This window comes from Macrotis lagotis, chromosome 1 (genome assembly GCF_037893015.1).
Source record: "Macrotis lagotis isolate mMagLag1 chromosome 1, bilby.v1.9.chrom.fasta, whole genome shotgun sequence".
NCBI classification, from domain to species: Eukaryota; Metazoa; Chordata; class Mammalia; order Peramelemorphia; family Peramelidae; genus Macrotis; species Macrotis lagotis.
In genome coordinates, this window is record NC_133658.1 from 156,791,616 (window position 1) to 156,813,513 (window position 21,898).

At 41.0% G+C, this 21,898-nt stretch overlaps 1 protein-coding gene across 1 annotated transcript; it reads left to right on the forward strand.

Moving 5' to 3' along the window:
• Window positions 1–7,613: 7,613 nt before the first annotated feature.
• DUSP2 (dual specificity phosphatase 2) lies at window positions 7,614–13,001 on the forward strand. The gene is made up of 4 exons (XM_074209232.1): window positions 7,614–8,261; window positions 8,665–8,792; window positions 9,731–9,950; window positions 10,300–13,001. The coding sequence occupies exons 1-4, from the start codon at window positions 7,874–7,876 to the stop codon at window positions 10,512–10,514; spliced, it is 951 nt and encodes a 316-aa protein (XP_074065333.1). The 5' UTR covers window positions 7,614–7,873; the 3' UTR covers window positions 10,515–13,001.
• The last annotated feature ends 8,897 nt before the right edge of the window (window positions 13,002–21,898 follow it).

Genomic DNA, 21,898 nt, shown 5'->3' on the forward strand with positions numbered 1-21,898 from the left:
GATACAGGGTTAGACATGTGCTGGGAGGGTGAACATGGAAAGGAAAAGTCAGAAAGAGCTCATGATGTCACATGGGAGGAATCCCCTTATAGATGACTTCTGGGAATGAGTTTACTGTTTTCTCCACTGATTCCTCAGTTTTTTGGGTTCTAAGAGTCATAGGGAAAGGCCTTAAAGGTCAACTAGTTTAACTCCTTCATTTTACAAATAAGTAAACTGATGCCCAAAGAGAGCATAAGGTCAGAGCTTGCCTCCTGACTCCAAGTACAGTATTATTTCTTCTTTTAAAAATATTTATTGATATATATTTTATTTTTCTATCACCTACATTTCCTAATATATCCCTCTCCTTTACCCCTCCTAGAAAAGGAGTGGGGAGAGAAGGGAAGGAATAAATATTTATTAAGTGTCAAGGCACTGTGCTATGCTTTACAAATATTATCACGTTTTATCCCACAACTTCACACTGTGAGAGATATTGTAATACCCATTTTGTTGAGGAAACTGAGACAGACAATGGTTTAGTGATTTGCCCAGGATCATTCTGCTAGGATATGTCTGAGGCTGTGTTTAAACTCAGATCTTCCCACATCCAGGGCCAACACTCTATGAACCACCAGAGAAACATTACTTGTAACAAAGGGTTTTTTAAAAAAGAAAAAAATCAGTAAAACAAATCAACACATCAACCAAGTCTGACATTAATAGCAGAATTCCCCCATCTGTGGTTCCCCATTTCAGCAAAGAAGGAAAGGAAATGCATTCACATTTCTCTCCTTTGGGACTAAACTTGGTCATTTAAACTATAACATTCAGTTTCCTTTTTTTTTTTTTCCCCCCTTGTGTGGAGTGGGGGATGGGGAGTTATTGTTGTTCTTTCCTTTTTACATTGTTACAGTCACTGAACATTACTTTCCTGGTCCAATTTACATCTCCTGGTCTTATTTCATATGAATCTCTGTTCTTTTCCATTCATCATTTCTTACAGGATTGTAAATATTCTATCACATTTATGTGTCACAATTTGTTTGTTCATTTCCCCATAGATGCCTACTTAGTTTCCAGTTCTTTGCTACTACAAAAAGTCAGCAGAATTTATTGTAAAAATGAAAGTTTTCTTGATGTCTTTTTTTTTACACTTTTATAGTCAGTTCCCATTATAACTGCCTCCTTCAGTTCCCTCCACTCAACACACACATTGAATCTTCTTTTGTAAGAGTGAAGCAATTCAACTAAATTAAATGTGGTGGTTATGTGCCAGGCTATTCACTGGGTTCTTTAATACAAAGGCAGAAAAGAAAGCACATATCTTTAAGAAGCTTTCATTCTATGGATAGGAACAACATATACACATAGATATTAATGTAAAAAAAGGTTGATGAAAGGTATTTGGGAGTAGGGGATGGGGAAGAAAATTTGCACAATTGACCTTATCAGAAAGGAGGTGGAACTGATTTGGGAGTAAAGTGAGGAAGGAGGTGAAGGAGTGTAAGAAGTGGAAGTGAAGAAGGAAGAGGTCAGGAAAGCATGGAGATGTCTCAGGATGGAAGGCCAGAGGGACTATAGAGTCAGAGGCTCCTAATCTTGTATTTAGAGTTCCCTATTGAGATAGTACTATTCTGCCAGCCTAGAAGTTCTATGGGCTATAGAATGTTCTTTAAAATATAAAAACATGACACCATCTTCATTCATAAAATTTACTCCTGGAAAGATCCTTGGAGATTCTGTGGTTTATCTTCATCATTTTACAGATGAGGACATTGAGGTCCATAACAGTAATGGTGAATTTTCTATTTCTATTTCTTAAGGCCACACTGATTAGTAAAAAAAACAGAGTCAAGATTTGAACCCAGGTGTTTGGACACCAACTCTGGTGCTCTTCTTTTGGAAGTGGGAATGGATAGCCTAGTTATATCATGTCCCTGAGGCTGGAAGGAGCTAGGAATGAAGCTGGGGAGCTAGCTTTATGTTTTAGAGTCTAGGAGATGGTCAAGTTCTCACCTCTTTATCTTTATGTATCTATCTATCTATCTATCTATCTATCTATCTATCTATCTAATTATTTCCCCCACCAATTACATGCAAAAGCATTTAAGGTTTTGAGTTTCAAATTCTATCCTTTCCATTCCTCTCCCTTGAGATGGTAGGCAATCTGATATAGGTTATTAATGTGTGCACATGTAAAACATTTCCATTTTGTGGAAACAAAAGAAAAAGAAAGGAAGAAGGAAAGAAGGAAGGAGAGGAAAGAAAAAAGAATGAAAAAGAAAAAATAGTATGCTTTATTCTGTATTCAGATGTCATCAGTTCTTTCTCTGAAGGTGTAGAGCATTTTTCATCATGAATTTTTGCAATTTCAACACAATATCTCCATCTGGATCAACACTTTGGGTACTCCTTTTGACTCCTTTGTCTCTTTAGCCACTGTCTTAGACAACAGTAAAATTAGGACTTTTTCTTTCTTTTCCCTTTCTGATTTTAATGATTTTCTGTATCATATCCTGGGGGAAGACAAAAGGACTGACATTGAGAAAGCATTTTGAGTATGGGGGGAAGAAAACTTTTTTGAATGAGGGTAGGTGGGGATATATGTTTCTAGGGGTGGGGAGAGGCTGAGTGGGAACCCCCAAAGGCAGTTGACTGAGTTTTATTTGAACAACCACATTCTGGTTAAAGAACAAAAGCACATTGAATCATTTTTTCCAGTTGGTCTTTTCTTTGACTTTTCTAAAAACGAAAAAACCCCAAACTCAATATACCAGCCTGAAAGCTCATTGAGTGGTGTTTCCCAGTTGAGAAGGAAGCCTTTTGTCTCTTTCTATTGCCTTCTTCCCTTCCCCCAAAACCTTTTAGCTTCTGACTAGAGCCTCAGCTGGGGAGAATTTTTCTCTTAGCTTTGTCTGATTAGAGGGCCATCCTTGCCTTACACCCAGCCTGAGCCTTATTAATTGATTTGAGGATTTTCCTTTCAAAACCTTTTCCTATCTTTTGGATCCTATGTTCACCATGACTTAATTCTCAACATCCTATTAGCCTACTTGTTTTGAGTATTTGCTGGGCTTAGGGGCTTGTATGTACTCAGACATCTTCACTTTGTGGCAGAGTTCCTTGAGGTGGATAGAGGAGGGAGACAGATAACTCCATGAGTGAGCATCATGGACACTGGACTTGGGAATTCTCTCTTGGAGCACAATTGGATCATGTGTGTTCCTTTCCTGTGCCCTAGCTGTACAGCATAAAAATTTAGGCTCTCTACTCGTTTCCTGCCAAACATTAAGGGTTGGGGGTGGGGATTTTCCCAGCTTTGGAGGATAAAAGAAAGCAAATGGGGGCTTCCCCTCCCCAAGGGGATGTCAGACCTGGATAAGCTAATGACCCAAGCCTAGGAGGGGAAGACCCCAAGGTCTGAGTGTAGGTGAATAAAGGTGACATATGATGGCTTCAGGGATGACTGTACTAGAGATAAGGGTCCCATATTCATCACAGAAGAGAAGGAAACCAAATTTGTGGATGGTTAAAGGACTTTTAGTCCTTAGGCTATTGAGATTGGAAGTTTAAAGAATTAAAGTCCAAATGCTTTAATCCAGATGGGTTAAATGATTTATCCAAAGTCCTACAGGTAATGTGTCAAGTAGATATTTGAACCTAAATTCTCTCATGGCAAATTCAAAGCTTTTTTCCCTCTCATGTATCACAATGTGGCAAAATGGAAAGAATACCAGCCCTGGAATCAGGGTTCAAAGCCCTGGGTTCAAATCCTATCATTGGCACTTAGTCCTTGTGTCACCTTGTGTAAGTCATTTAACCTCTGTGGATCAAAATTTCCTCATCATAAAATGCAGAGTTTGCATTAGAAATTCTCTGACGTCCCTTTCTGCTCTAGATCTTTGATCCTATGGTTTCTCTTGGGATTTTCTGATTGGCAGCTGAGAATTCTGAACTTCTAGAAGTCCCTGAGTGCTGTGCCCCACAGCCTGGCAGGTGACAGGCTCACTGCTCCCATTGCCTCACCTCTCATGAAGACAAGGACCTAACCACCCCCTTGGATGCACTGTAATTTACTGTGGACTTAGCGATTAAGTCGTTTGCAAGGGTGATTCCTGAGATAAAGAGCCCAGTATCGGCTGGTGGGATCTGGAACCCAGACTCCTCGTCTCTGTTGTTCCACTGGCTCAGCTGATGGCTCTGGGGGAGTGTGAGCAGCTTCTGTGTCACACTAAGGGCAGCCTCATGGCCCCCTTGTTGCTCCTGGCCCCTTGGCTTTATTGGGAAGATCGGCCTTCTTTGGTTCCTTTCTTCTTGATCTTGTGTTATATCCTTATTCAGCTCCCTCCAGGGCCTTCCAAGGGCTACTCCTAAGGCTGCCCAAAGTCAATCACTTTTAAGGAGGATCCTTTGATCCATCTGCTTCTTTCCTTAGATGGGGTCCAAGTAGATGCAGAAGACAAAGGACAGTTGTCTTTCTCAATCTCTTTTGATATAGAAGTCTGGGAATTACTGATCCCTATAGAAAAGTCCCAGTTTAATTACAAAGGATGTCACCCTTTGGGAAAGGGTTAGGAGGATTTGGCAAGCCTCAAGGCTGTGGGAACCCTATAGCTTGCTCCAAGGAGTGGGGACAGGGTCCTTGGGAAGAGACTTAACTCTAGTTAGCAGACCTCCCAGATGAGCCCTAGAAGTGACCTCCCTCAACTTTTCCTACAGAGTTCTACAGAGCAACCATTCCTTCTCTGTGGGATTTTTTTTTCTGTTGTAGCACCATCATTCCCTCCCTACCTCCTGGCACAGGTCCCAATGACCCTTTGTGTATCAGACTTCACATTTTGTACCTAGCTTAGAAGCAGTAGGGTGGGGGGCTAACAAATGTTGCCTAGTTCTCCTTCCTCATGTTCCATCACTTGACATAGCGCCAATTAGAACCTTGCTTGGTTCAAGTGCATCCTCTCTGTCTTGACTGTCTTCTCTCTCTCCCCCTGTCCCCACGACCTCAGAAGCCTTCAGTGTCTATAGTTTCATCCTGATAGTTGGAACCCTCGCTTTATCATTTTGAGAAGCGGGGACAGCTTAGAGTGACAGCTCCACTTCATAGCTGGCCCTTAGCTTTCTGGCAGGATAACTGACTTGGGGGTAGGATCTGACCACTTTTTCAGCTACCCTATGTCATGACTAGCCTGTGTTCTTAGCCTAAGGGGTTCCATGGTTGAAAGGCAATGACTAAAGCAAAGGATCAAGGGGGAAAGGGGCTAAGTTGAAAGGGAAGGAACCACTTCTTCCCTTCATCAGGTCAGAGTGTGTCCTTGCTATCCAGTAGAGTGGGGTGCTTGAACTCTGGGATATGTCTGTTTCCTTTGGTTGGGGAAGCTTGTTTGCTTCTCTTCCTGTCTACCTATCCCTTAGCATAGACTCTGAAACCTTGGTCTTCTATGAAAGGACCAGCAAGCCTAGGCAGAGTGAATAGAGTTCCCCATTTAGGGCCTGCTTTGTGAGGAAGTGTAAATCATACAGGAGTGGGATTCCCCAGGTCTGTTCCTAGGGTGAATAAAATTGTATTACAACTAGAAACACGTCATAGGATCCCCCTGTCCCTAAATATTTTGGGAGGAGGCAAAGAAATCCCCCTTGGTAGTGTTGTTCCCTCCATGTTGTGAGAGTCCTTTTGCCATATTATAGAGTTAAGAGAATCACAGAAAGAAGAGACAGGAAATCATGTAGTTCTTGAGTTTCTTAATCTGAGATCCATGAATTTAAAAAAAACCCAATGATTATATTTCAATATAATTGGTTTCTTTTTATTTCGCTGGCTTTTTTAAAGTCTTAAAGTTTCCACAAGAAACCTCTTCCAATTGTTCTTAATGTTAGTGTCTTTCCTCTGAGATTAGTTCCAATATTTATCAGTATATTGTTTCCTCTATTAGACTATGAGCTCCTTGAGGACAGGTATGCTTTTACCTTTCTTCATATCTTCATCATTTACTACAGTGTCTGACACATAGTAAAACTTTAATAAATTCTAATGGGCTGACTTTGTAATCTTATGTATTTTATTTTTTTTGCACTTAAAAAGATAATTCTGAGAAAGGGATCCATTATTTTCACCAGATTGTGAAGGGTCTCCATGACACAAAAAAGACTTAAGAATCCTCATGTCCAGCTTTCCCATTGTACTGGTAAGGAAACTGAGACCCAAAGAGACAAAAAAGACATAATAAGTGAAAGACTTGAAATTTGATTTCAGGTCTTTGCGTTCTTTGGGTTCTACTCTATACAATTAAAGGTCCAGGTTTTAGTTCCAATTCTTCCCTTAACTTGCTGTGTGATCTTAGGCAAAATACCACCTCAGTTTTTTCATTAAGAAATAGAGAAGGGTGGAAGGTTCAGCATAAGGTTTAAATGAGATTAGGGATAAGAAAGAGTTTTCAAAAGTTTATAAAGTATTATTTGAAAGTATGATATGCTAAAAAAAGAGGTATAAATGTAAGACTTTCTATTTTTTTAAACAGTTATAATTTCTCAGAAAAAAGAAATTCCAGGGTAGATTGGAAGAAGAGAGGAAGAAGGCACAAACTATAAGTAGAGTCTGGAGGAAAGAGGTCTTGCAGGAATAGGGGAATGAGACTTTAGCAGGGGGTAGCCTCTGGGGGAAGAGGGAAGGAAAGCTGAAGTATTTCAGAAAATGGCAAACACCTGAGTAGATCACATTTGACTTTGAGAAACCAAACTTTCAGGAGCTCTTAGACTTTGGGACAACTAAGTTAACTGGAGACTTTTTATTTTAATTAAAGATTTTATTTGAGTTTTACAATTTTTCCCCTAATCTTACTTCCCTCCCCTCACAAAAGGCATTCTGCCAGTCTTTACATTGTGTCCATGGTATACATTGATCCAAATTGAATGTGATGAGAGAGAAATCATATCCTTAAGGAAGAAACATAAAGTATAAGAGATAGCAAGATCAGACAATAAGGTATCAGTTTTTGAGACAACTTTTAAAATAATTTTGCTTCTCAAAAATGATTAAACAATCTCTGAGGTTCCTTTCAATTTTATAACTTCTTCAAGGATAGGGACTATTTTTATTTTTGGCATTTGTATTCCCAGTATTTGAAACAGTACCTTGCAAATAGTAGGAGCTTAATAAATGCTTTTTGGATTCAATTTTAATTTAAGAGAAGGCCTCGGGAACATATTTGTTAGGGGACTTTTTAGGACCCTAGAATATATAATTTGTGCTTCAGTAAAGGGACTTGTCCAAAGATGTGGGCTGGATTCCCGACTGCCACTACTTTGCTGTGGGTGACCTTGGGCCACCCTTTCCCCCCTTCTCCAGGTCTCTGTAAAACAAGGGGGTCAGAATAGCTGATTTCCTTAAGGTTCCTTCCAGTTTTGACTTCTGTGATTCCCTGATTTCACTTGGGGATTGGGTCGGGGGCTCTTCTAGACAACTGATGCTGACTCCCTTCCCAGAAGATGATGAATCTCCTTCTCCCTTCTTGTTCGCCCGCCTCTTCCCCTAGGTCACATCACAGGCTGTGCCTCCCTGGCCTTTCCCCTAGCCCTCTGGGGGTGGGGCGGGCCTTGGCTGAGGCCACACTTGAGGGAGCCGTCCTAAAAGAGAGTTCCTCTTTTCTGGAGACTGCCCTTGTAAGGCAGCTCGGGGGCGGGCCTGACTGGTATTTAAAGTGCTCAGGAGAGCTCCGGGATCAGATGCTCGGCAGCAGCAGCCCTAGTGGTAGGAGCCAACGAGGGAGTGGGGGTCCGAGAATTCTTGAGGAGACCGGAGATAGGAGTTGCTTTCTTGCCTATCTTGGCGTGTTTGGTGCGACTCCCCCAGCCAGGCAGGGTCTCCTTCCTCTGCCCTTTTCAGGAGCTAAACATGGTGATGGAAGAAGTGTTGCCCATGGAAAGCAGGGAGCTGCGGGGGTTGCTGGGGGACCCTCGTGAGGTGGACAGGACTCTGCTGCTGGACTGCCGACCCTTTTTGGCCTTCTGTCAGAGTCACGTCTTGGAAGCCCGGCCTGTGCACTGGAACGCCTTGCTGCGCAGGAGGTCCCGGGGGGCTGCGGGCGTTCATCTGGACTGGCTGATCCCCGACCGGACCTTGCTGGGCCGGCTGAGTCAGGGGGAGCTGTCCCGAGTGGTGGTGCTGGATGAAGCTAGTGGTTCTGTGGCCGAGCTCCGGGCCGACAGTCTACCTCGGATGCTGCTCACTGCCTTGCTACAGGAGACTCGAAGTGGACCCACTGTTGTCTGCTTCCTCCAAGGTAAGCAAGCACACTCACTTTCCTGTCCTCCGAAGTCCCTGCTTGTATTTGACTACTTAACCACTGACCTAGAAGAAGAGCCTAGGGGAAAGAATAGTGGGTTTGGAACAGGAGATCTGGGTCCAGAATGTTTGCTCTGATATTTATTTCCTGTGTGAACTTGAGCGAGTAATTTCACTTTTGCAGAACCTCAGTTTCCTCATCTGAAAAATGCGAAGTTTAGATGATTTCTAAAGTCTCTTCCAGTTCCAAGTCCTGTGATTCAATAACACATAACCTCATGCTGGGGCTCCACAGTTTCTCTCACACAAGCATCATATGTTGTTGCCCCTGCCCTGTCCTGAAAAGCTCCATAGTTTCTGTATCCCCTGTTCATGGTTCCCCTCCACTGTTCTCTTTACAGGAGGCTTCGAAGGCTTTCAGGCCAATTACCCAGATCTATGCTCAGAACCTCCTGCACCAGCTTTACCTTCACCTGTTACTGAGCCAGAGAACAGTCGACCAAGCACTGGGGCCCCTTTGTATGACCAGGTGAGTGACTTTGGATGGAAGCTTTGTATTGGTCTGTGTTCCTTACAGAAATAAAGTCCTAAAGAGATATTTGCATCTTTTCCAAATGTGAAGTATTTTGGGGGAGGGCTATAAAGCAAAGCAAAGAGATTAAGATTGAATGAGAATGTATGGTTTTTTTGTGTGTGAGGGTGCTTATATGTAGATGCTTATATATTTGTGCATATATAAATGGATTTAAAACATAGCTCTGGTGCTACCTCTTACCAGAAGTCTTTTCTCATCTTCTCCTTTAACTTCCCAATTAGTGTGTTTTGAAAAAAACTTTGAATTATTTTATATTTGCATACTTGCCTACATCTTTATCTCCCTTTCTGTATTTGAAAACAGGCTTCACTATTCTTTGTTTCTAGTTTTTTGGATTATTTTGGATCAAATTCAACTGGATGTATTATATATATGTGGCTCATGTGTCTATGCAACACAACACAGGGTAGTTAGCAGACAGAACACTGAATTTGGAGTGAGAGGACAACATAAGTTCTAATCCCCTTTCTACTTCTGGCAAGCCTCCTTACTTCTCTGGGCTTCCATTTCTTCATTAGTTAAGTGAGGAGGTTAGGTTAAATGATCCCTAGGATACTGTCCTGTGTGTGTGAGAATGTGTGTGTATGTGCTTATTAAAGGTCTAGATGAGATCATTCAGACTTTGTCATAAGCAACACTCATATCATTATGTGAAGGCTGACATTATTATGTAAGACCTGACGCACACTCCTTTTCAGACAGTTTTCCCCTCAGGGATGTGTTTCTGTCTATTCTAAATTCTCTGAGACCTTTAGGACAACAGATTAAGTCAGGGAATTGTTTTCTAGTGGTTGATTCATATGGGCTACTGGAAGTGTCTGTATGACTGGGACTGAGCAAGAGATCTCACCAGTTCTTTCTTTTTTCCTCAGGGTGGCCCCGTGGAAATCTTGCCCTTCCTCTACTTGGGCAGTTGCAACCATTCTTCAGACCTGGAGGGACTTCAGACGCTGGGCATCACAGCTGTGCTCAATGTTTCTGCTAGCTGCCCAAACCACTTTGAAGGTCTTTTCCGATACAAAAGTATCCCTGTAGAAGACAACCAGATGGTTGAAATCAGTGTATGGTTCCAGGAAGCTATTGGCTTCATTGGTAAGAAGCTTTCCATCTTTGGAGATCCTTTATTGAGAATCCTACTAAGAGTCAAATTAAGGAGTGGGGTTTAGGGAGTTAACATATAGGTTAAGGTGGTTTGTGTGTGTGTGTGTGTGTGTGTGTGTGTGTGTGTGTGTGTGTGTGTGTGTGTGTGTTAGAGGGGACCTTCTCTAGGGCAGTGCTCAGAATGGTCATGATATAGGCTATGAGGAAGGTGGTAGGAGGAGCAGACCTGATGCCACTGTGGGGTGGGAAATAGACCCCTGGAACAAGGAAAGTACCTAAGAGCAGAAGTTTAACTTCCCCTCTTTCCCAGCTTCTCTGACCAACCCTTTCTCCTCTGCAGACTCAGTGAAGAATTCTGGAGGAAGAGTCCTGGTACATTGCCAGGCAGGCATCTCACGCTCAGCCACCATATGCCTAGCGTATCTGATGCAGAGCCGAAGAGTGAAATTGGAGGAAGCCTTTGACTTTGTCAAACAGCGTCGAGGGGTTATCTCCCCCAATTTTGGTTTCATGGGACAGCTTCTACAGTTTGAAACCCAAGTGCTCTGCCACTAGAAGGGGAGGTGCCACTCGTGCCTCCTGTAGCCCCTGTAACCCTCTAGACTGCCAACTTAAATGTGGAATCAGTCATGTTGTTCTCTGTGAAGGGACTGTGCTCTGGCCCCTGCCAGTAAAAGACTTGGGAAAAGCCTCACTTGAGTGGTGGCGAGCAGGGCAAACTAAGAAAACTGATTCTCTCTTTCTTTGGTGGGGGGGAGTTACCCTCTCCTCTGCTCTGGGTACCCTTTCTCTGGAAAGTTGCCTTCCTGAGCTGTGAATGGTACCACTGGAAGGGGAAAGAACATGAAGAAATGTTGGGTGTCCTGATTTGGTGCTCTTCTGCTCTGGATGAGAGGTCAAAACCTCCCCAGTGAGGGAATGGAGATGAACACTAGATCTTCTCCTTTCCCCCTTTCCCCAACCTCCACAGGCAGAAATTAATTAGGCCCCCCCACACACATCCATTTCTTCCTACCTTCCTGGTCCCTGACCCTGGTTTTGGGGTCAATTGCCAAAATTCTCAATCTCTTTATTCCCCCCTCTCACCCCTTCATCAACCTCCCCCTTATGAGACTCACTACTGTTCTCCAATCTGGATCTTTCCCCAAGCCCCTGGGGCACCCAACTCTGAAACCTGTGCTGTGAAAACCCCTGCTGCCCTCCAAAAAGGGGCTGAGGTAGGGGGAAGGGCCTTCTCAGGATCAGAGGACCTTGAGAATGAGCCCAGCTCATGTTGACTTTAGAGGATCCTGGGAGTGCTGAATGACTCAGTGGACAGATATGCTCTATCACCAGCATCTTCCTTGCGTAGGAAAGCAATATAGCATGTGTATGAGTGTGTGTGTTGTACTGGAAAACTATTTATGTTCAACTGACATTTACCACTCCCCCCTCTGCCACCTCCCCCACTTCCCCCCAAGCCCACAAGTCCTGTGGGTGGGCTTGGAAAATTAGCACTTTATATTTATACAGAACATTGTGGATGTTTTAATAAAACATTGTTTTGGTTTTTTAAAAAGAAAAAAACAAACACAAAAAAATCCTATGCTTCCTGTCTCCATGTAAGGGTATGAAGGGGCTCATAAGCTGTTTCTAAATCAGACCTCACTCTTCCTCTTCTTTTCAACCAGTCCTGGAAGGAAGGAGGGAGGCCTGGTGTGGGATGAAGAGATCTATGGCTCTGGGAAAGTCAGGAGACAGACTCCCAGACTCTGGTCCTCTCCTGAATGGCTAGAATTTTTTTTAAATAAAGAGAATGGATTATTTTATCAGCTATAGAAGCATACTAGCAACTTCTTTCTCTCCAATTGCAATTATCAAATGGCATATGGTAGATAAATAAATGATTGTTCTCTTCCCCATTTCCTTTCTCCAAAGGTGGGTTATCTTGAGAGCCTTAGAAGCCTCCAATTCCCATCCTAAATCTGAGGCTAGGAGGGAGAGGGACAATATAGGGATTCCTGAGCTATTGGGGGCAGTGGAGTTCTTGGTTCCCACTAGGGTCCACTTTTCCTTTTTCTGCCTTGAGTCACTTCAACTCTGGTGGGATTGCTATGGGTGTTGATCCACCTGGATACAGAAATATCAGTTCATGATACTAGCTGCTGCCCAGGGCCAGATAGGATCAGCTTTTAGACCTGGGTACAGTCATAGTTTCCTCTTGTAAAAATTCCTAGTCTCACTTCCCCACCCTCCCACCTCCAAGATTGAGAATCCTCATTCTTTCCCCATACTTTTAAACTATAGTGGCCATGTTAATTTGGACTCCTTTCACTTTGAGGCCTAATCAAGGCCAATTCCCTACTTCAGTCCTGTTCTCCAAAGTTTCTATGGGTAAGAGGAAGAGAATTAGAACTGAATAACTGCTGAGCCTCTTGGAGAAGTAGTGTCTGGGGAATAACAATATATACAAAACAAAGCTCATTGCCCACAGCAGCCCTTTGATGTGTTGTCCCTGTTGTACAAATGAGGGATCCAAAATTCAAATAGGTTAAGTGACTTGCCAGGTCACACAGTTGCTAAGTGGGAGAGCTAGGACTAGAATTCAGGTCTCTGAATTCCGAGACTAGGACCTTTATTTTTTTCTTCTTCAAAATCATGCTAAAAATCCCATCAATTTCTACCTTGAAAAAAGAAAGACGGGATGAAGGCATATGTCCTCATTCTGGAGCTTCATTTTCTCCCTTTTTTCATTCATAAAAGCAGTTAGGGGATGTAGAAATTGGAATTCTGGATCTGGATTCAAGAAGATCTGAGTTCAAATCCAACCTAAGGCCTTGAACAATCACTTAACAACTGTTTGCTTCAGTTTCCCCCTCTGTAAAATATTTGCCATATAGTCATATCATATAGTAGACACAATAAAAACTTGTCCTCTTCCCCTCTTCCTTTCTCCAAGAGGTAGGATATGAGAGCCCCAGAAGCCTCTAATCTCTGTAATCAACCTGGATTAGGAGAAAGAGAAGACAGGATGGAGGTCCTTGGGTTACTGGGGTTAGTGGAGTTGTTGGTCCCTTAGACAATAACAACTACTTCCTAGAGTTGTTGTGAAGATCTAATGAAATAATATTTATAAAACGCTTAGCTTGTTTGTTGCTTAGTCGTTTTTTAGTTATATCTGAATCTTCATGACCCATTTTGCATTTTCTGAGTAATGATACCAGAGTACTTTGTCATTCCCTTCTCCAGTTCATGTTTAGATGAGGAAACTGAGGCAGGGTGAATTGACTTACCTAAGATACCACAGTAGGCTGGATTTGAATTCAGATCCTCCTGACTCCAGAGTCAGTGTTCTATCTACTGCATCATCTAGCCATTCCTCTTAGCATACAGTATTATATACATGCTGGACAGCTATGTTGCAGAGTTCTGGAATCAAGAAGACTCATCTTCTCGAGTTCAAATCCAGGCCTCAATACTAGTTGTACAACCCTGGGCAAGTCACTTAATTTTATTTGCCTCAGTTTCCTCATCTTAACATGAACTGGAGAAGAAAGTGGCACACCACTTCAGTATCTCTTCCAAGAAAAACCTCAAATGGGGTCGTGAAGAGTTGGATAAGACTGAACAACAACCTATAAACAAGATTCTGTGTTTGGTGCTGGATGAGATATATATAGGTGAATAAGATTGGGTCTATACCTATTGGTCTGGTAGTGAATAGCTGAAAAGAGTACAATAGAGTGGAATAAATTGGAATCATAAAGCTAGAAGGGGGCTTAGAATTAGTAATTATGTGACCATGGGCAAATTACTTAATCTTCCTGAGCCTCATTTTCTCATCTGTAAAATGGGGATAATAATTCTCTCTTCACAGGTAGGGTCATTGACTTTGGGGCTGGAGGTGAAGGAAGCATTATGCTTCATATTATAAAGATATTATATTATTATTATATATTATAATATATATTATATAAATATGAATTGTTGTTCTTCAGAAGCTCCTCCCCCAGCAAACTCAGCTGTAGCAGAGCAATATTACTAGGATTTTACTGGTATCACTGCTTCCAGTATTATTATCCATGAAACAACATAGAACACTAATATATTAATTAAGAGTTAAATTGTGCTGCAAAGAGTATAGGGATTCAGAGAAGGTGGGGAGCCTCAAGAATGGTGGGTCAATGAGAGAAAATTCATGGTGTTAATTTTCTTTCATTTCTTCCTGTTTTTTAACTTCTTCATGTTCCCTATCATCAGCTTCTATCTTTCCTAGATGAGGGTCTCTCTCCTTCCATGCCATCCCAACCCACCATCACACACTTACACATTTCCTTCCTGGGCCAGAGGAAACAGCTAGGTTCATTCAATAGGACTCAGACATTCATTTAACAATCAACAAATATTTTTAAGGTGCCTCAGTGACTTAAGGAAGAGATGGTATGGTAAAGGAAAAGAACCACTGGGTTCTAGAGTCAGAGAGGTTGGGTTTAATTTGTTTTTGTTGTCCAGTTGTTTTCAATCATGACCAATTCTTTGTGATTCTATTTGGGGTTTTCTTGGCAAAGATACTGAAGATATTTGCCATTTCATTCTTCAGTTCATTTTTATAGATGAAGAAATTGAGATAAAGAGGGTTATGTGACTTGACCAGGGTCATATAGCTAATAAGTGTCTGAAATCAGACTTGAACTTAAGAGAAGGAGTCTTCCTGACTCCAGGTCTGGCACTCTATTTAGTATGGCTGCTCTCTCTAGGGAGTTTTAATACCCGTTGGCTCCTTACTACTTTACCTGTATGACTTTGGTCAAACTTTATTATCTTTTGGGAATCACATTTTCCTTAGGTACAAAGTAAGGGAACTGAAATCAATGCTTTCTGGCTTTAAATCCTATGATCTTATTTATCTTTGTTATATCCCTCCTCTTCTTCCTTTAAGATCCAGCTCAAATATCATTTCTCTATGAAACCTTTTCTGAAACTCCACCCCCACCCAGCCCCCACCTGCTGGTATTTTCCCTCCTAACCTACAGTGTTTTTAACTACTTGTCATATATTTGTATTTTTTCACTTTATTTTTTATTCTACATTTATTTTAATATGTCCTTGTTTTCTTCCTCATTAAAATGTCAGCATCTTTTGGATAGATATTATTTCTTTCTTTCAATTTGTATCCCCAAAGCCAATCCAGTTCCTGGTGGATATTAATAGATACTTGTTGATTGATTGATTAATGATGAGTAACCTATTAAGTGTGTAAACAGTGTTGGGCAGAGAAAGATGAGCCTTTTATATGTACTCTCAGTTCTGCTCAGGAACCAATTAGTTCAAGGCTTCTCTCCTCAGCCAGAAACTTACAGCATTTCTTCACATGTTTACAATGGGGGAAAAAAGCTCAAGTTTCTTTGTGGAAGAGAGAAGAAACTTTTTCATCCACTCTCTGATTTGGATCAGCAGACAGTGAAAATACTTTTCTTCATCACACAGTAAGCAGATAGGAAACAATCACAGAATATAATTGTATGTGCTCTGAAGGAGGGGCAGAGCCCTATATTATCCATCCAATATTCTGAAAGGAGATTCACGGAGCCTCCCATGTAGGCTGGTAGTAGGTAGAATTCCACCCCCACCCCACCCCCACCCCCTGGGACTCCCATTGGCCCATCCACCATTATAACAACAAAAGGGGACAATCTAACTAGAGACCCCAAAGATATTTTTCTAATTTTTAAAAATTGTCCTTGATGAAACAAAAAAAAAATCTCATTTTTATTTAAAATTTAATGTGTAATTTAAACAAAATGCTTTCCCCCCCGGTTTTATTTTATACTTAGATCTCAATTCTCTGTCCACAAAAGCATGATCCTGAGGCTTCACGGTTCAGATATAACTGGATTTTTTCTTGAAGATTGTGTCAGGCTCTTGCAAGAAGACTTCAAATAAGGTACCAGTAAGAGACTGTTTCTTCAGCCTGAAGACCAGAGAGACTTAATACAGAAGTCTGAGGTAGTGAATTCTTTAATAACCTTTGTAATGAAGAAAATTGCAAAATGGCCCCAGTTCTTGTGAATCCCTCTTCAATAACTATGGCAGGGTGGAGAGTTCAGTAGCTGTTTAAAAAAAATCATAAAAATCAAGACTAGCTCTGAACTTGGTACTCCAAATGTGAGATCCTTGTAAAATGGCAACTTAAACAACTTAATTATATTAATATTTTATAAATGAAACCAGAAAACACAAAGAAATCAGGTTTAGGGTTAGGTGGTCTCTCAGGTACCTTAAATTCTAGGCTTCTATGCATATTTTAATATATTAGATCCTTTTGATTGGGTTGTCTGAGATTTCCAATTCCAATTATAGCTACCCATGTGAAGGAAATTGCTTACCCTTTCTGGTTCCTTAGCTGTCAAATGAGAAATTTGGGCTGAATGACTTCTACAAAACCTTTTAGTTCTAAATTGTTATCTTATGATCCTATGATCTTTTCTTTTAAAAAAAATTTAGAAAATAATTTCATTAAATATTTCCCAATTACATGTATAAATTTTTTTTGTTTTTGCAAGGCAATGAGGTTAAGTGACTTGCCCAAGGCCACACAGTTAGGTAATTCTTAAATGTCTGAAGTAGAATTTGAACTCAGGTCCTCCTGACTCCAGGGTCTGTGCTTTATCCACTGTGCCACCTAACTGCCCTTGTAAAAATTTTTTAAACATTCTTTTTTTTAATCATGAATTCCATTCTCTCTCTCCTATCTTCCCTCTCCCACCCATTGAAAAGGCAAGCATTATGATATTGTGATCTTTTCTTAATCCCCTTCCTTGAAGTCTGATGCCTTCCTTACATCTCTGGCATTGTAGGTGAGTGGAATCTTGCAAACCTTCCAATTCCTCCTGTGCTCCTGGACAAGGATATTCACTCTTTCAGATATTTCAGATAAAGTGAACAGATGTCTACCACATTTCGTCATCACTTGCTTCCCACTCAGCTGTGACCTTTCACACTAGGTACAGATGCCACCCCCTTACCCCAACCCAGGAAGCCTCAAATCCACTTCCTCACCCTTTAGCCCCAAATATCTCCACTCCCACACTCCCTCCCAGACTGCCTGCCTCCGGGGAATCACCAGACCCAAACCAAGGCGCTTCAGCTGACACCCTCAGACTCTCTGGACGCCCCCTCTTGTCTGTGTTCCTCCTTCCTCTGATGCCCTTGATATGTATAATCCCTCTGTCTTCTCTTCTGTGGCTGATCTTACTTCCAGCCTTGACTCTCTCACTCACTAATTGCATGACCTTAAACAAAAAATTCCAAAGAGACAGATATGAATAAACCAGAAAATTACTTACCAATATTTTTTTTTAAAGGTACATAATCCAGAAGATAGAACCAAGGAGAGGGAATAGAAGATGAAGAGGAAAAGGTGGCAACATTCTGTAAGAACTGTGTCAAGAATCTTAAGCCTCAGGATAGGCTGAGGAATTTCAGTTTGGAAAGCTAAAAGAAAAAAAAAAAAGAAAAGAAAGGAAGAAAAGAAACAAGTTTTGTGGGCTTCCTCCCAAAAGTGATACTAACAAACAGAGGCAGATCACAGAAAGGACTGGAGGCATTCTCAAAGAGCAGAGCCATAAATGGAAATTCTAGCACCTGGGGAGGAGGCAGGGAAGAGGAAACAAGACAAAGGATACTTTGAGGATGACGAATGCTGCCATAACTGCTAATTCAAGACATCTTTTTATGGGATATAATTTCTTTTAATAATTTTTGAAATTAGATTTTATTTTTTAAAGAACAAAATCTATTTTCTTCCCCTCTGCCTTTTCTCCCTCACATTGAAAAAACCCTTGCAACAGACATGTAGTCAAGCAAAACAAACTCCTGATAATATTTGTAAAGAGCTTAGCACAGTACTGGCACATAATAAGAACTTAAATTCTCATTTCCCTTTCTCTTCTTTGTACTGGTCATGTCTAAAAAATTATATGTCTTGTACACCAAATCTATCATCTTTCTGTCAGGAGAGAGGCGGCATTTTTTTTCATTATCTGTCCTTGGGAATTATGGTTGGTTGGTTGTATTGATCAGAGTTCTTGAATGCATCGACACATTCCTAGTTGTCCTTCATGACCCAAGTTCCCAAGCCAGATCCCCTTGGGCAATCTGCTTTAGTTGGATATATATGTACTAGTATGAGGTGGGGGACAGAAGACACTGGAAGCTCATGTAGGAGTAGCATCCTTCCTCTCTGTTGTGGTCCTCTTATGGTCATCTCCACTTATAGTCCCTAGAAGCCTGATTTAACTGCTTTAGGGAGGAAGCATACTTTCTTCCCACTTTGGTGCTGATTGTTACTCATTAGATTATCTTGGGCAAATTTAGTTGATCTCTTTATCAGTTTTTCCTTTCCCCATGCTGGTTTTCTTTCATCAATGCCCCAATGGCCTTCTGCTAACTATGACTAAGGACAAATGGGGCAAGGATAAGGAAATGATAGAACTTATGATGGAGAGAATGTAGAACTATTCTGCACATAAAAAAAAACAGGATAAAAATGATAATAGAAATCCAAGATTAAGTAGGGGGAAAATAAGAAAGGACCTAGCTATCCTTCACAGTTCCAAGTCCTCTGAGCCAGATGGTCCAAAGTATTGAAGAAAACTGGCAGTTATGGTGGTCAGTGATCACTGAAAGACCACTGAGAAGAGAAGTATCACAAGACTAGATGCCTATAATAATAGCTCAGATTTGCATTTATTTCTTTGACAGAATTACTTGATTGGTAGGTCAGAGACAGGTAGGTGATTCAGTGGATAGGGTCTTCCTGGCTTCAGGAAGATCTGAATCCAAATCTGACTTCAGATACCAACTGTGATTCTAGGTAAGTCTCTTAACCCTGTTTGCCTCAATTTCCTCATGTGTAAAATGAGCTGGAGAAGGAAATAGCAAACCACTTCAGTATTTTTGCCAAGAAAGCACAAAGAGTCAGACACTATTGAAACAGCTGAACCATAATAGCAAAAAGGTCAGAGGGATGATGTAGTTAGTCCTTGACAAAGTCTCTCTTGCCATTCTTGTGCACAAGGTGGAGACTGTGGCTAGATCAAGGTTAAATTAATTTGGTAGATGAGAAAACTGGTCAAGTGATCAATCTGAAATGTTTATTGGTGATAGCTTGCTTTTCAAATCTGGATGTGACACAAAGGTAGGAGGCACAATTGATCTGGATGATAGGATTCAAATTACTCCTGACAAGCAAAGGCATTGATTTGAAACCAAAAACATGAAATTTAATAGGAATATAGGTTCAATCTTACACTTGGTTTCAAAATATCACTTCCTAAGCACAAAATAGGGGAGACGTATCCAGACAGCAAATTTTATGATTGGAGAGTTTACTATTACTAGATGCACTTTTTTTTACTGCATTGAAAAGAATAGCATCCAAGATATGGGAGATGATCTTCCCATTGCTCTCTAGAATGTCAGGTACAATTGTAGACATTACTGATGGGAACAGCTAGGTGGAAAAGTGGAATGAGCTCCACCCAGGAGTTAGGACTTGAGTTCAAAAGTGAACTCAACCCTGATTGCTTCCAAAAAAAAAAAAAGATAATCAAAAAACCCCACAAGGATACTGTAAGTTGGAGATCATCCAAAGGGAAGAAATCACCATGATGAAAGGCCTTGTGATCATGTCAAATGAGGATTATATGAAGGAAATGGAAAAGATAAGTTTTAAGTTAGTGAATGAAAGCTATTTTAAAGTAATTGAGGGGCTGTCTCATGGAAGAGACATCAGACTTGTCCTGCCTGGTCAAGGAAAGCAGAATGAAAAACAAAATGTAGAAGCTTATAGGGAGGCAGATTTAGCCTTTATTTAAGGAAAAATACTTTGGAGCCACTAGTCTTTTCTCCAGTGGAATGTCCAGTCCTTCCTCACTAGAGGTTTTCAGGCAAAGACAGGATGACCACTTTTTTGACTAGCTGTTGAGAGCATTCTTATTCGAATGGGTTGAATTAAGTGACCTCTAAGGCACCAGCAACTAGGAGAAGTTGTGATACTCAGAGCTATCTTCCCCCAGGTTTGATGAGATGACCTCCAAGGCTTCATCCAGCTCTAAATGTTTATTTTCTAAGATTATATGATCATAGGTCCCTCCAAAAGTTCTTGGTCTGGGTAGAGGCTTTGGCAGCCAGTCTGTCTCTATAGGGTTCTCTTGAAATTCAGAAATGACTCACTGAGACATGTTGTCCCCCTCAACCCAACCACCTACCAGGCCTTAGGGGTTAGTGGTTGCTGAGCTTTCTTTTTGAGGTTAGGTCTTTTCTTTCAAACTTGGTCTGCATCTACCCATTAATCAAAAGAGCTAGCTAGGTTTAGTTACTTCACTTCCTACTCAGTTTTCTCATCTATAAAATGAAGCAGATGGATAAGATATCTCCTAAGGTCCTTTCAGTCCTAAAGGTCTATTGTTCTAAGTACTTATTTTTTTTTTAGATTAATGCAAGGCAAATGGGGCTAAGTGACTTGCCCAAGGCCACACAACTAGGTAATTATTAAGTGTCAGAGGCTGGATTTGAACTCAGGTACTCCTGACTCCAGGGCTGGTGTTCTATCCACTATGCCACCTATCGGTCCCATTCTAAGTACTTATTGAAGGCCACTGTTCTCAGGGCTGAACTAAGAAAAACCAATTTGGTACAATGGTATCAAAGAGTATCAGTTGATACTCATTATATTATCTTGGACAAGTTCAACTGATCTCTGTGCCAGTTTCTTCAGTGAAGGGGTTGGACTAAAAGACTTAAGAGATCCCTTCTAGCTTTAAAATTGTCATTCATTAGAATAGAAGAGGTCCCTTTTTCTGTGGCTTTTGGGCATCTTTCCACCCACTTAGTCATAAGATGAGAGCACCTTTCTTGTGATGTTTCTCTGCCCCCTGGTGGCCTGACAGGATCTCTTCCCCACCTTTGGAGTACCCAGGAAGAGAGACTATTTTGTTATGTTTTTATTGCTCTTCTCTCACTCTCATATTCACAGAAAGAAACTGAGACATGTGTAAGGGCCGGTGTCCTCTGGGTTGCCTGGAAAAGTAAGGGAAATAGCGTCTGGGGTGCCCTGTGCTAAGAGCATCAATAAGAGCCTAGTGTAGTGGAGTTAGGGAAATAACCCATTGGGACTGGATTTTAGAATTTAGAGGGGCAAAGAATGTTAGGGTTTCTTCAGTCTGGGGTTCTCAACCCCTTTCGTGACACGTACACTTTGAACAGTAAGTATGGTGAAGATTATGTCCTTTAACAAGATGTTTTTAATTGCATAAAAACAGAATTTAAAAGGGAATCATATAGTTATCAAAATCTTTTAAAAACATATATACAATATGGGGCTTTACCTGGCAAAGTAGGTATGAGCATAAATGATATTTCTCTTTCTGCTACAACTGTCATGGGATATAAAAATATCTGTGATTCCTTTAGTGATAAAGTCACATGGACTGCTAATACCACTGAACTTTGTTGCCTATATTCATATGGAATAAAATGCTGAATTTCCGTTATAGGTTAGTGAAATTAAGGATGTGATTTCCACTCTCCCCACTTGCTCTAGGCCAACCAACTACCAGAGAGGGGAAACTTCTTTTATTGTTTAATTATTTCATTTGTGTCTGACTCTTGTCATATCATTTAGGGTTTTCTTGGAAAAGAGACTGGAGTAGTTTGCGTATTTCCTTCTCCAGGTCATCTTACATATGAGGAAACTAGACAAACAGGGTTAAGTCCAGGGTCACAGTTCACAAATATCTGAGCCTGGATTTGAACTTAGGTCTTCCTGACTTCAAGTCCTGCATTCTATCTACCTTTGCAGGGAAGTTTACAAGAGGGTTTTTTTTTTTTTAAAGTAGAGTCTAGATTGAAGCACAAATCTTCTGACTAGAGACTTGAATTCTAGTACTTTTCTGTGC